The sequence below is a fragment of the Equus caballus genome, chromosome 24 (genome assembly GCF_041296265.1).
Source record: "Equus caballus isolate H_3958 breed thoroughbred chromosome 24, TB-T2T, whole genome shotgun sequence".
In the NCBI taxonomy this organism is placed as follows: Eukaryota; Metazoa; Chordata; class Mammalia; order Perissodactyla; family Equidae; genus Equus; species Equus caballus.
This window is the reverse complement of record NC_091707.1, coordinates 23,789,416-23,802,554: the sequence shown is the minus strand read 5'-3', so window position 1 is coordinate 23,802,554 and position 13,139 is coordinate 23,789,416. Positions and strand designations below refer to the sequence as shown.

At 39.5% G+C, this 13,139-nt stretch overlaps 1 protein-coding gene across 8 annotated transcripts in view; it reads right to left on the bottom strand.

Moving 5' to 3' along the window:
- SYNE2 (spectrin repeat containing nuclear envelope protein 2) overlaps window positions 1-13,139 on the bottom strand; it is a 296,778-nt gene that overhangs the window by 112,472 nt on the left and 171,167 nt on the right. For all 8 annotated transcript variants that reach the window (XM_023627878.2, XM_023627880.2, XM_023627881.2 and 5 more), the window contains 6 exons: window positions 12,552-12,817; window positions 11,235-11,403; window positions 8,121-8,276; window positions 5,641-5,781; window positions 3,893-4,075; window positions 2,961-3,098 (listed from right to left, as the gene is read on the bottom strand). In XM_023627878.2, the coding sequence (XP_023483646.1) occupies window positions 2,961-3,098; window positions 3,893-4,075; window positions 5,641-5,781; window positions 8,121-8,276; window positions 11,235-11,403; window positions 12,552-12,817 (1,053 nt within the window). The remainder of the gene's footprint in view (window positions 1-2,960; window positions 3,099-3,892; window positions 4,076-5,640; window positions 5,782-8,120; window positions 8,277-11,234; window positions 11,404-12,551; window positions 12,818-13,139) is intronic.

Below are 13,139 nucleotides of genomic sequence, written 5' to 3'. Positions count from 1 at the left end.
GGCTTACTCATTTACTCCTAATGAAATATGGCAGAAGTGATGAGATGTCATTTCCATGATGAGATTATATAAAAAGACTGTTCTGTCTTGGGAGCTCTCTCTCACTCTCTTTTAGATTTTGTTTATGGTGAGCAAAGCCAGCTACCACACCATGAGAAAGCCCTGTGGTGAGGCCTCCACATCTGTATGGACGTGGATCTTTTGAGGCCCTGCCAAGGGCCACGTGAGTGAGCACAGAAGTGCATCCTGTCTCTTCCCTCACCCAAACTGAGCCTTCAGATGAGACCACAGCCCTGGGCGACACTGTCTGCATTCACATGCGTGACTTGAGCCAGAGGCACTCGGCTAAGCCAGGCCTGGATTCTTGACCCACAGAAACTGTGAGATGATAAATATTTGTTATTTTAAGCTTCTAACTTTTGAAGCAATGTGTTACACAGCAATAGATATCAAATACACAGCCCAAAGCTTGAAACAACCCAATGTGCATCAACTGCTGAAGGGGTAAACATACTGCATATTTCCATAAATGGAATACTATTCAGCAATCAAAAGAATGAATTACTTATAAATGTAACAACCTGGATGAATCTCAAAAACATTATGCTAACAAAACGTCAGGAACAAAAGACTACATACTGTATGATTCTATTTATAGGATATTGTAGAAAAGGCAAAACTATACTAACAGAAAGCAATGAGTGAGTGATTACCGAGGGCTGAAGAGAAGTGAAAGGGGACTGATCACAAAGGGGCATGAGGAAACTTTCTGGGGTGATGGAAATGTCCTCTATGTTGACGATGGTGGTGGTGGTGGTTACACAGTTGTATACCTTTATCAAAACTCATCTAGCTGTAAACTTTAAATAGGTGTATTTTACCATATGTAAATTATACGTACCTTAACGAAGTTGATTAAAAAACAAATTGTTTTCCTATTTTTACAATGACAATTTATGTTTCAATGATTCTTAATTACAAAGCAGTCTTTGTAGAAGCATTGTTAGGTTATAAAAACCTATTTTAACAAATATAATCCAGGTGGAAGGTTATAGTGCAATTAAAACAGACTTTTAAAGCTTAGTTGAGATTTTTGATGCTTCTTTAAGAGTCATTTTAAAAATCAATGCCTGGTAATGCTAGAAAAATGGAAAAGAGTATCTTAAAAGAAGGACAACTATTTTCAAAACAGGGACAAAATGAGGTATTCACATATGACTAGTTATTGAGACAGAGTTCCAATTGCGGGATTTAGTAGGATACACTCTACGGGAAATCAGCCTGCATCTCCTTTGTCTCTACTTCCTCTAGCCCATAAACTACATTGCTAGCCAGCTTTAGCTCATAAACAAAGGCAAACAAATTAGGGAGTCCTCAACAGTTTGAGAGACACTTTCACACTTTCACATGTGTCAGTAGAAGGAAGCAAAATTCCAGCTGCTTTTGCCTGAGTTCACTCTTGTATAGTTTTTTTTTAACTCATAACAAGCATTTGAGGATAAAAGCCTCATTCCTCTCTTGTGCCTTTGCAAACTCCCTGAAAATGGTGAAAAACACAAGCAATTTAAAATAAAAAGATGACATGCTGTGGGGACGTGGAAAGTTAACCCAAGAGGTGGAGGCAGAAATCACAGGCGAGGGGACGAAAAGAAACAAGTGGGTGAAATGAAGCATCTTTACAACCATTACCACAGGAAAAAAACGTGCCAACGAATCTCAAACATCAGGGAGGTATGGAGTCAGCTGTTCACTTAGGAACACACTGTGCTATTCTACAGATATAAAAAGGAGTTGGATCAACTTTGAGGTCTGATTACTCTAAAAATTGTTAAAGAATAAACTTTTTCCTCAGAAACTCTTTCCCATGGCTGAATAATATGAGAGAAGGGAAATACACCTTCGCAATAAAACTTAAGCCAATACTTAGTATCTGGAAGATCTCTCACAGCCATGGCCCGAGGAGGAAGACACTTGCATTTGTTTTGTCTTGGTAAGCTAGCACAGAGACATAGGGCACCTGTGGGGTACCAGGAAGGACAGCAAATTTGGAATCACGACATGCTAGAACCGGAAGGAACTACAAATCAGTTTTCTAATGCTGTGTAACTAATTACCACAAACTTAGCTGCTTAAAATAAAACCAGTTCATTATCTCGTAGTTTCCATGGCTCAGGAGTCCAGGCATAGCTTGGGTGGGTCTTCTGCTTGGGATGTCACAAGGCTGGAATCAAGGTGTCATCTGGTGTGCAGTTTCTCTTCCAAGTTCATTCAGGTTGTTGGCAGAATTTGGTTGTAGGACTGAGATGCCAATTTTCTTGCTGACTATTGACTGGGGGTCACACTCAAGCTTCCAGAAGCTGCTCTGGAGTCCTAGCCCCTTGGCCCTCGCATAATATGGCAGCTTACTTCTTCAAGCCAGCAGGAAAATCTCTCTCCAGTCTGCTACCAGGGAGTCTTATAATCATATAACCATGATTAATCACGTATTCCCGGGAGTGACTATCCCATCACCTTAGCCATATAACAGAACCTAATCAATGGAGGGACTGTCTATCACATTCTCATATTCCTGCCCACACTCAAGGCGAGGGGATTAGACAGGTTGTGTACATCAGGGGACAGGAATAGGAGGAGCCATCTTAGAATTCTGCCAACTAAAACCATCAACACCGTTCAGCGCAACATTCTTACTTCACAGATGAGGGAAACTGAGGCCCAGGAAGGATGCAGTAAATTATCCAGAAAGTCATGTAGTAGTTATGAGGACAAAAGAACTAGATCCTGGTCTCCAAATTCCCTGTCCAGAGCCTGCCACTCTCCCAAGCTTCCTTCTGCCATTTGGCTTGAAGACAAGGTTGTTTTTCAGGAAAGAAGGGCAAAAGAGGACCATGATGGTCAGCTAAGGCACTGATCAGTATGTGGATTCTATGACACGCAGGAAACACTGAAATGACACTTACCTGAAGGGTGCTGGCACGGTGACTCAGCACGTTTGAAGAGTCATAGTCAGCAGGATTAGCCAGCAAACGACTGGTTCTTTCTATCCACGCCTCAGTACTCTTCAGAAGGTCATGATATTCCTCCATCTTAATTGTGGCCTGTGAAAGACAGGCGGTACCCAGCTTAATCTGACGCCTTCCACTTCAGTTCAATGATTCTTGAATGAAGAATTCTTTGCTCTGAGTCAGAGTGTGTCAGGCGGTGCAGGGCTCTGTTCCCCATGGCTGGGCCACTTGCCCACTCCTCCAGCCCCCTTCAGGCTTTCATCCTTCCAACTTTTAAGACTAATCCTGACCATAGGTGGAAAGGTCTTATGAAGTTCTACGTCAATGCTACAGGCTCAGCAAAGGTTCCAAGTTAGCCTTACAACTAGTTGGGTTCCCATCTGATGCTTCATTTTGAAAACTGGATTTGTCTTTTGTCCTCCTGTACAGGGCCTTGTCCTAGAACATCCCAGTTCTTGTGAGCCTAGGATCCTGCCTTGTTCTTGCTAGATCACATGTACGACTCACCTACCATGACGGCTACTTGGAAGGGAGGGGGAGGGTCTCTCCACAATGACACTGTTTCTCTTTGTTGGCTCCCTCCTGGGACTCTCGAGATTGACTGCTGGAAATGTCCATCACCTATTGGGAAGCTCAACACCTGGACTCCTGCCATGGCCTGACATTTGGAAACTTGCTTCCTGCCTGCCCAAGCAGACTTCCTGCCTGTGTCAGCAGTGAAATCTCTCCCCTTAGCCCACCTGAACCTATCATGTGGTTAGTGTCAGGTCCTAAAACTGGCAATTCAAGGGAAACTGGCTGCCTCTGAATTTACATTTTTGTCCTGTTTTAAACTCTTTGCCATACCACCACATGCGAGGCATAGTAATCACATGTTTCTGTCGCACCTTATTTAACTGTGAGGTTCTGGATTCTGCTCTCTGTGAGACTTGCTGGTACTGCTGGAAAGGAACCATCAGCTTATCCATCCATTCTTGAGCCTGTCCTGGATCCTGTTCAACAATGTCTTGAACTTCAGAATCCAGCTCATTTAGCTTGGAATGCCAGAGATCTAGCTCATCCCACATTTTCTGGAAAAGGAAATCATAAGCCAATATGAATGCAGATGTCATGGTTTATTGTGTTAATTCCTAGTTTGCACACAGTATTTGCACTTATAAATGCTACCAAAACAACATCACAGGAAGTTATTCACTTACGCCCAGCAACCACTTGTAACCTAAACCAAAAAGCACGTTTTATGAGGTCTCTTAATGCTAACTGTATTCATTTCAGTATGAATTAGCTGTACAGGAGCAGAAAGACCTGGACATTTCCAGAGATGAATGACACCAAACAGGGTCACTATAACCCTAATCTTTCAAGAGTGATGAGGTAATATCATGTTTAAAAAGGGCTTCAGTTAATGCCTGAACCTATTTAGACCAGAATATACATGTGCTTAATCTATAAGACTTTTTGTTGTTGTTGTTGTTATTTTGCTGAGGAAGATTTGCCCTGAGCTAACACCTCTGACAATCTTCACCTATTTTGTATGTGGGTCACTGTAACACCATGGCCACCGATGAGCGGTGTAGGTCCATGCCTGGGAACCAAACCCAGGCTGCCAAAGCAGAGTGCGCCAAACTTAACCACTAGGCCACCGGGCCAACCCTAGAAGACAATTTTTATTAAGTGCAAAAATAAAGCTAATAAAAAGAGAATAGCTGCTCTGACTCAGGATTAATGCAGTGGTAGAAAATTCTAGCCACATATATTAGTAGCAACTGCTTTTGGCTCAAGAAACCAATAGGCTGGATTCAAACCTGGACTTGCCTGGGGCACAGGAAGTCTCAAACGTGAAATATTTAATTCTTACTGAATATTTGCTTAAGAACATAATTTCTTGAAATGGGAAAATCTGACCCATTTGTTAAATTAGGCTCCTCTATTTATTAAGAGTCCAAGATTTTGTCCAAAGGTGAGCCACATTCTGTCCCATTTTTAAAAGTCTCCATTCATATTAGAATATTTCCTTAAAATGTAGATTAGAATAAGAATGCTTCCCGTATGCAGGAGTTTACTTGGGAGTTAAGAGGTAGCATATTACATTTATGTACATTTCTACCTAAGACTTTATTTCCTAAGACATTTTACAAGAGAAATAAATTCATAATTTCTATTTTCCTCTTTCCCCTTGCAGTCTAAAGAAAAGCTGTTAATCTATTCCAATCTATTGAAATATTTTTTAATCAAATACACTTCATAAATCTTCCATGTTATATTCCCCAACATTAATTCACCTTAGAAAACCAAAAACCCTAAGAACTGCTCCAACAGAGACATGTTAGCTTTGCTTTTTCTATTTACATATTTATAATATTTTTTATATCATTCTCCCCAAGATAAGATCCTTGATTTCCTTTACTTGTGAAAAGGCTGGTTCACAACCATAGGCTCTCGGGGGGGTGGGGGGGGGGGGGGTGGTGGGCATATTCCCTCCATGGAAAAAGTGAGAACATGCAACCTTCTCCAGCGAGCCTCTGCAGGTGACACTCTCCGTCAGGGTGGTCCCAAGGATCTGAGTTAGATCTCTGTGACAACTGATGAGCCGAGGGAATACCAAATGCCGAAGGAAGTTAAAGGAGAATGTTACCTTTTGAATTTCTTGAGCTTTCTCAATATTTTTGCTTTTCTGTTGCAACATCTTTTCAACATTATAAAGCCCATTGTTAATTTCATCTATTTTGCTACTCATTGCATATGATGGTGAACTTTTCAAGACTTCATTGCTAATCTGTTACAATGGGAGAAAGACACATTTGGTTTAGAGATGTTTTCTGCACTCTAGTCACAGGTTCAAATGATAAAAGGGGTAGTCACACTGTTACATGATTTTACTTATAAAAATCTTTTAAGGGCTAGGGAGAAATACCAAACCATACCGGCTAGTGTGTTAATGAGAGGGTAGATTAGCAGAATAAGAAACAGCAGCTGTGCTGACTTGAACTTTTAAATCCAATCTATAAAAAGAAAAGGAAACCAACAAGCAAAAATTTGTTGAATGTAATCCACAGTATGTACTACAGATATGTGCTATGTTGGGCAAAACTACCGAGTGGACAACTTAAAACACTCCCATGGAGCAAATGATATGAAAAAGATCCTGTGAGACAAATTATTTATTACACAATCTCTCCATTTTATGAGGAAATATTCTGCACAGAACTCTTTTCAATACAACCTAACTTATCCTCAAACTGACTTAAATAAATGTAATTCCCATCTTAATATTCATTTGGGTGAAAAAATTTTCTGAAACTAGCTATTTCTTGAAGATGCACAAAGCTTAGTTTTTCTCTGTGTGAATGTTTCTAGTGTACGTTTTCACAACAATCAGAAATCTAGCTGCTAAACAGTGTAATTTTTTATCTGAGAGATTTTCTTAAGAAAATAACTTGGGCTAGGAAAGACGATAAATGAATGTTGACTGTGTCATTTTTCAAACACTTGATTAGTTTGTATTACTGTTTTTTTAAAGTTATGTTGATAAGGCTTTCTCCAAACTGCCATTAAATAATGAAATAATACTTTACGCTTTTGTATAATCCTTTAACTCCTTTAAACACCAATCTATCTGTATAGCCATTGTGACTGGAACCTTCCAGTGCAGACAGTATACAGACGTAGAAGCTAAACAAAGGCTGAACGACTTGCTTAAGGTTACATATCATGGTAGTGGTTGAACTCCTACAAGGAGCCTCAAATCCCCAGACTGGATTCTCAGGCTCTTTTCACAACATCAGGCTGTTGACACTTTTATAGAATGTTTTTATTCCACAGACCATACCACAGTCAAAATTAAAAAAAAAAAAATTAATCCTGTATTAGTTTTTTTTTATTGCTATGTAGCAAATTACCACAAAATGAAGTTTTCTGGTATTTTGGGCAGTTATTCTCCCGGCAGAAATGTATATCGTTTAGGTACATTAGGAGACATCATGATTTAGGAAAAGTAAGCGGACACCTGAATTATACAGAATGGTACTGTGTCTGTTGCCTGTACCCTTTAGAAACATCACACAATAAACACCAGTTGCTGTTTGTTACAAATATACAAGTTACAGTTGAAATTTGCAACCCTACTTTTAAAGGGCAGATCTTGATTATTAGTTCACTGTGTTAGGGATTCCATGAAGCATTCAGGAGAACGAATTTTCTTTCTCTCAAAGCATTTAGTATTCTCTTAAAATAAAATCAATGTATGCAATCCTTGAGGAAGTATCTCATAACAGATTTTCTTGTGTGTTAAATCAACAAGATTTGTTATAAATATATACATTAGGAGTTACATGTTTTTTAAATGGGTTAGATTTTCCTAAGAAATCTGTCATAGAAGTGAACTAAGTCTGAAATCTGATTTTTTGTGTGTATTTCATATCTACTTTATTTAATAAGTTAGAGGTATTCTAGGCTTAAAAACAGCAATACAAAAATCTTTCTGTGGATGCTGGACCAAAGAGAATTTTGTTCTGCTGGATTTGGGCTGCCTTTTTACAAACCAATAAAAGTGTCTTGCTAAACTCCTAAGACTCCAGGACTACGAACCATTTCTCACTCTTTCTTCCAACCTGGACTTTCAGGTATAAAGATTTGCCCAGGCATGTTTCGCAAGAGTGGTGTTACCATCGTCATTAGAAAGACACTGTATTAAGTGCTATTCCTAGTGAGTTGCGAAATTTGTGTTCTTATAGCCCTGGGTTGCAATTTCAAAATGTTGACAGAGAATATGTTTTAAAGCAAAGTATTCTTCATGCTCCAAATTTTAAAGTGTTTCTCTAGTTAAAAAAAAAAAAAGCCAAGTAAAAGATAATATATAACTCTACTTTTAAATGCGAAAGAAAAACTAAGCATCTTGACGACTAAAAGTAAACAGATCATCTAATTCTGTTATCTATGTCACTTATTTAGAGCAATATCTCAGTATTCAATACACAAAATTATCATTAGCTAAACTCTATAAAAATAGTCATAGCTGAAATCTGGGCAAATGAAAATGTGACATTAAATGCTATTTCCTTCTTTATATTCATTCAACTCCATAAATAATAACACTAGTACAAACATTATTATTACCTTCTCCTCTATGTCTTCTAAAGCTTTTCTGCATTCTTCCACCTGGGATTCAATCTCTGCAGGGACTATGGTGTACATTTCAGAATACTTGATTCTCAGTTTTTCCATAATATTCTCAAAAGTTAGCTTCCCTTTTGTAAGAACGCTTTGAAGCTCCTAAAAACATCGAGAGAGTTTCAAATACTCACAGGACAGGGAAAAAGTTTAACTCTAAAAATGAAAGCAGGTTTCCAGCACATCCTTAGGATTTAAATGGACAAACTTTGCATGACAAAACCTCACTATTGATACAAGCTGTTTAAGCCTGAGAGATACTCAGTGTGGTCAGAGGATGCTTTCCAATTTGGAAGAATTAAACTTGATATCTCTTCCTAGTGTCAAACCATTGTCCTGAAAAGACGTTACAACATCTCCTGCTTCTAAAGTACCTCTAAGATTCAGTGTATCTCAGTAGCAGTCTTGATCTAAAAAGCTGCAAGGAGCAAAAAGTTTCAAAGAAGTTTTTTTTTGTTATTAACTTGTTGCCATTTCTGCTTCTTGCTACATTATCATCACAATGATTCAAGGCCACTAAAAGCCCTGTGCTTGAAGCCGAAGTGTCTGCTTTCATGTAATTAGACAGCCCAGCAGAGCTCAACTTCTTTGAAAAGGGCGGGTTCCAGTTCCACGCAAAGAATGTGGGTTTGGGGAGATAAAAGAGACCTGAACAAATGGTCTATTGGTTGTGGCCTAGAAACAAAATCTGATCTACGTTCTCCTGCACTAATTATAAAGGAGAAACTCATTTGTTTGGGAAAGTTTCCCAAAGATCAAGTAGAAAAATACTTCTTGACTTAACTGTGGCTTTTTGGGGTTTTTTCTTTTTTTTTACAGTAGCTGTTCAGTAGCATTATTTGTGTTAATGGATTGAGTCACCGCACTGAAGAATGATTACGATTTTGAATGACTATGATGCGTGACTGTTTTCCTTTTAACCCTCAGCAGAGGACAACTCTAGAAAGGGAAAGTGAAAGAACAATGCTATTCAGGCAGTCTGAGGGATAGTGTCACCCTGTTTAATCTAGACCTAGGCGGGGTACAGGTCTTCATTCAGAGCTTCACGTACATGGCGGCCCCACAAAGACTGCTTCTGTGAGGGACAGTGAGTTTCCTTTTTCAACTCTGATCACCAAAAGCTCTGATTAACAACAGCATGCAACTTTTCAACAAACTTCCAAATGTCATTTTTGCCCGTTACCATTGGATCTGAACGAGAAGAGATTTTTCTGAAAAAATGAGTCCCCAAATGACACAGGGGCATGTACACAGTCCCTATGGGACATCATGTTGTGATATAATAAATAAATGTGGTCTTCATCCTGGGTTCCTGGCACAGCTTCTAAAACCCTTGGTATTTCCTGGATAGAGGTGAGAGGGGCGTCTTTTGTTATTTATCACAAGCCTTTTTCAAGCATACCTGAGTTTATGCTGACAAATAAAAATGGCAAGCAATAGGATATATTGGAGTATATGAGGAAGCCATTTGGTGTAAACCTAATTCGGCCTGACCTTGTCTTTCCAAAAGGGCCTGACCGAGGCTGTTGAGCATGCATTGTATATCTGCTTTAGAGATTCCCTATGGCAAGAACAAAGGCGCAACTTGAGATAAAGGTGCAACTTCCCTCCCTCTCCCAACATTGGCATTTCCTTAAGGATTCAGCATCTTTCCTTAGGCTAGGAACTGATTGCTGCGCTCACCTGTGACCACTCAGCTCGAGACAATAGACTTGCCTCCTGCTACACCCTCCGAGATAGCAGACCCACTACCTGCTGTGTCCATCAAGCGCTGTGCCGACAGGGCAATCTTGTGACTATTGTGGGAGGGACATTTCAATCATATGTGAAATATACTGTATGGGGCTATATAACCACTCTGTATGCCTCACTTCTTCGGTGCCTTTTCTTCCTTCGGGAAGAAAGGCCCCGGGCCATGGTCCTCAGATTTTGGCTCAGAATAAACTCATCCCAAATTTTCCTTTATAGATTGGTTATGGATTATTTTCGTCGACAATGCTAATGAGATGACTCTTGGGGGGCCCCTAGAAAGCTTCAGGAGCCCCCTCCTGAAGGGGGGGCTGGTTGCCAGAGGAATCAACCATGTGATTAGAGGTTTCAGACCCACTCCCCAACCTCCAGAGAGGAGAGAGGGGCTGGAGGTTGAGTTAATCACCAACAGCTAACGATTTAACCAATCATGCCCATATAATGGAGCCTCCATAGAAACCCCTAAATGACAAGGTGCGCAGAACTTTGGAGTTGGTGAACACATCAAGGTGCTGGGAGAATGGCACACCCAGAGAGGGCATGGGGGCTCTGTGCTCCCACGCCTAAACATTGCCCTATGCGTCTCTTCCATTTGGGCTACTCTTGAGTTGTATCCTTTATAATAAACCAGTAATAGTAAGTAAAATGCTTTCCTGACTTCTGTGAGACATTCCAGCAAATTATTGAACCTGAGGAGCAAGTCCCGGGAAGGTGTGATTTATAGCCTGTCAGTCAGAAGGACAGAGGCCTAGGACTTGCCACTGGTGTCTGAAGTCGGGGTGGTCTTGAAGGAATTAGCTCTTAACCTGTGAGGTCTGTGCTAACTCCTTCCCAGTAGTTAGTGTTAGAATTGAATTGAATTGTAGGACACCCAACTGGTTTCCACAGAGAAGAAGAATAGGTTGGTGTGGGGGCAAAAACCCCACACATTTGGTGTCACAGTGTTGTAAGTAAAAACAGTTCCATTCTATCAGAGATGAGACATTACACCCTAGCGAAAGGAGTAGTCTGACATGCTACTCAAGAGTCTAAGGCCCCTGTCCACTAAACACACTTGAAATGTGGCTGAAAAAGGGCTGCTTGGTCCTGACTGGCTTACTTCTGAACCTGGTCTCAACTCCACTCTCTGCACTTCAACTGCACTGATCTCCTGTCACTCGCCCATTCCATGCCACAGGGCTTTTGCACATCCTTCTTTTCTCCTGGACCACTCCCTCCACTCTAGTCACTAAGTTACCTCTGCCCCAAGGACTTCAGATTCAAGACTGTGGACCTTGTATCAGCCACATTCACTGTTCATTCCTCACTTACCTCAAACTCTTCTGCCTTTTCTGGGTCCTCTTGTAATGCCATATTTTGGAAAGAAGTTGTGGTTTGTTGAAATAAATTCTTCAAACTAATTATTTCTTTTGTGAAAGAATGTCTTTCTTGGATTTCCTTCTGCACCATTTCCTTATTTTTTTTAGCTTTCTGCAAAAGCCTAAAACACAGCATCAAAATAAAGTGTTTCTCTATCTGCTTTTCTGTGAAATAGTTTCATTTCAACAATTAATACAATGTCTGCAGAGCTCACAAAAGAAGTTTTCCTGAGAGAAAAGCAACAGTTTTCAATGATTCATATACTACATATACAAATATATATCAACTCTATCACTCAATCAAAAACCTCTCTAAATCTTTCATCCCCAAATACCCTCTTTTCAGGTTTTACATTCCAATTACCATTTCTATGCCCTTTTTCTCATTGTAATCAAGAAATTACAACTGAGTTCAAATGAACATGGGTGAAGTTCTTGGGGACAGACAACTCCACTAGCCTTTTTTTCTCAGCTGACCCCATTTGCTGTGGATGTAGCCACCATATTAGTAGGGGAATTTAAGTGAGGAAAATCTTTCCTGAAAGCTATTTCCTAAGTATCTCTAGCCATATATTTATTATACCCTTTGATCCAATGGTTCTACTTCTCAGCATCTTTCTCAATGAATTAATCACAAATGCAGATAGAGATTCTAGCATAAGAATAGTCACCACAGTGTTTATAAAGGTAAAAAAAAATTACCTAGAATTTCAAGGTCCGACATGAGGGGCTTGGTTAAATAAATTATGGCATATGCACATGGTGAAATATTGTACAGCTATGTTTTAAAGATCATTTAATGGCACAGGAAAATAAACATGATATGTTGATAAATGAATGAGCAGAATAAAAAACAGTATAAGTACTATGACCACAATTTGTTTAAAAATATTGTAATTGTAATTGTAAAAAAGCGATTGGCAGTGGTTGTTGCAGAGTGCTGAGATTAAAGGTGGGTTTTATATTAATCTTTATAATTGTCCACATTCTCTAAACCTCCTATAAATTAGAAAAACAGTAAACATTAAAAAAAAATGGAAGGAGATTCACCCTCAGTAATACCAGGATGGAGACGAGGTGCTTGTTTTAATTATGGCTGTTAATCTTTTGCATCCCCTTTTATACCTATCAGCGTTGACTCAATTCTGTTGTATCATTTTGTCATTATTCCATACATTTCTATAATCTATAATCTCAAAATTCAATATTTTCTAAATTTTAAGCCTGAGTTGTCAAGTATGTTTTCTTAATAGTTTTTCTTAAATCTTACTTGTTGCATCGTTCTTGCATAGACGTAATCTCTTGAAATGCTGGAACAGCTTCCACAGCCTCTAAGCTTTCAGGAGCATTCTGGATGCTTTTTATGCGCCAAAGAAGCAGGGTCAGTAACAGCTGCTGCTTCTCCACATTCTCTTCGTATTGGCATAAACAGTCCAGTAGCTCAGAGAGCTCCTCTGTGGTGGCTGCCTCTTTTGTTTTGGAAATTTCAGGGAGTTCTTCTTGAAGATTATCTAAAATAATTGCTTCTCGTTCAATCTAATTCAGTAAACAAAAAAAGAGAGCTAAAATAAATAAAACATACTTTGACCATTTCAGGATCTCAAACATACCTTGCAACCATCATTTTTGTATACCGGCTCTTCAAAGGGTTCCTAATGCTACATCCTAGTTCAAGGCAGTATTTGTCTTCCCGTAGCTGGGAAAATTATTCCTCCACTATCAGTAGCCCATGACTGCCAGCTACTGAGCATGTAGATGTGTGACTAAAAGGAAGTACTGCTGTTATAAGAGCTGAAGGAAACACTGTTGAATATTTTCATAAATAATTTCTTTCCTCTTCATATTTCAGTTGCATAAG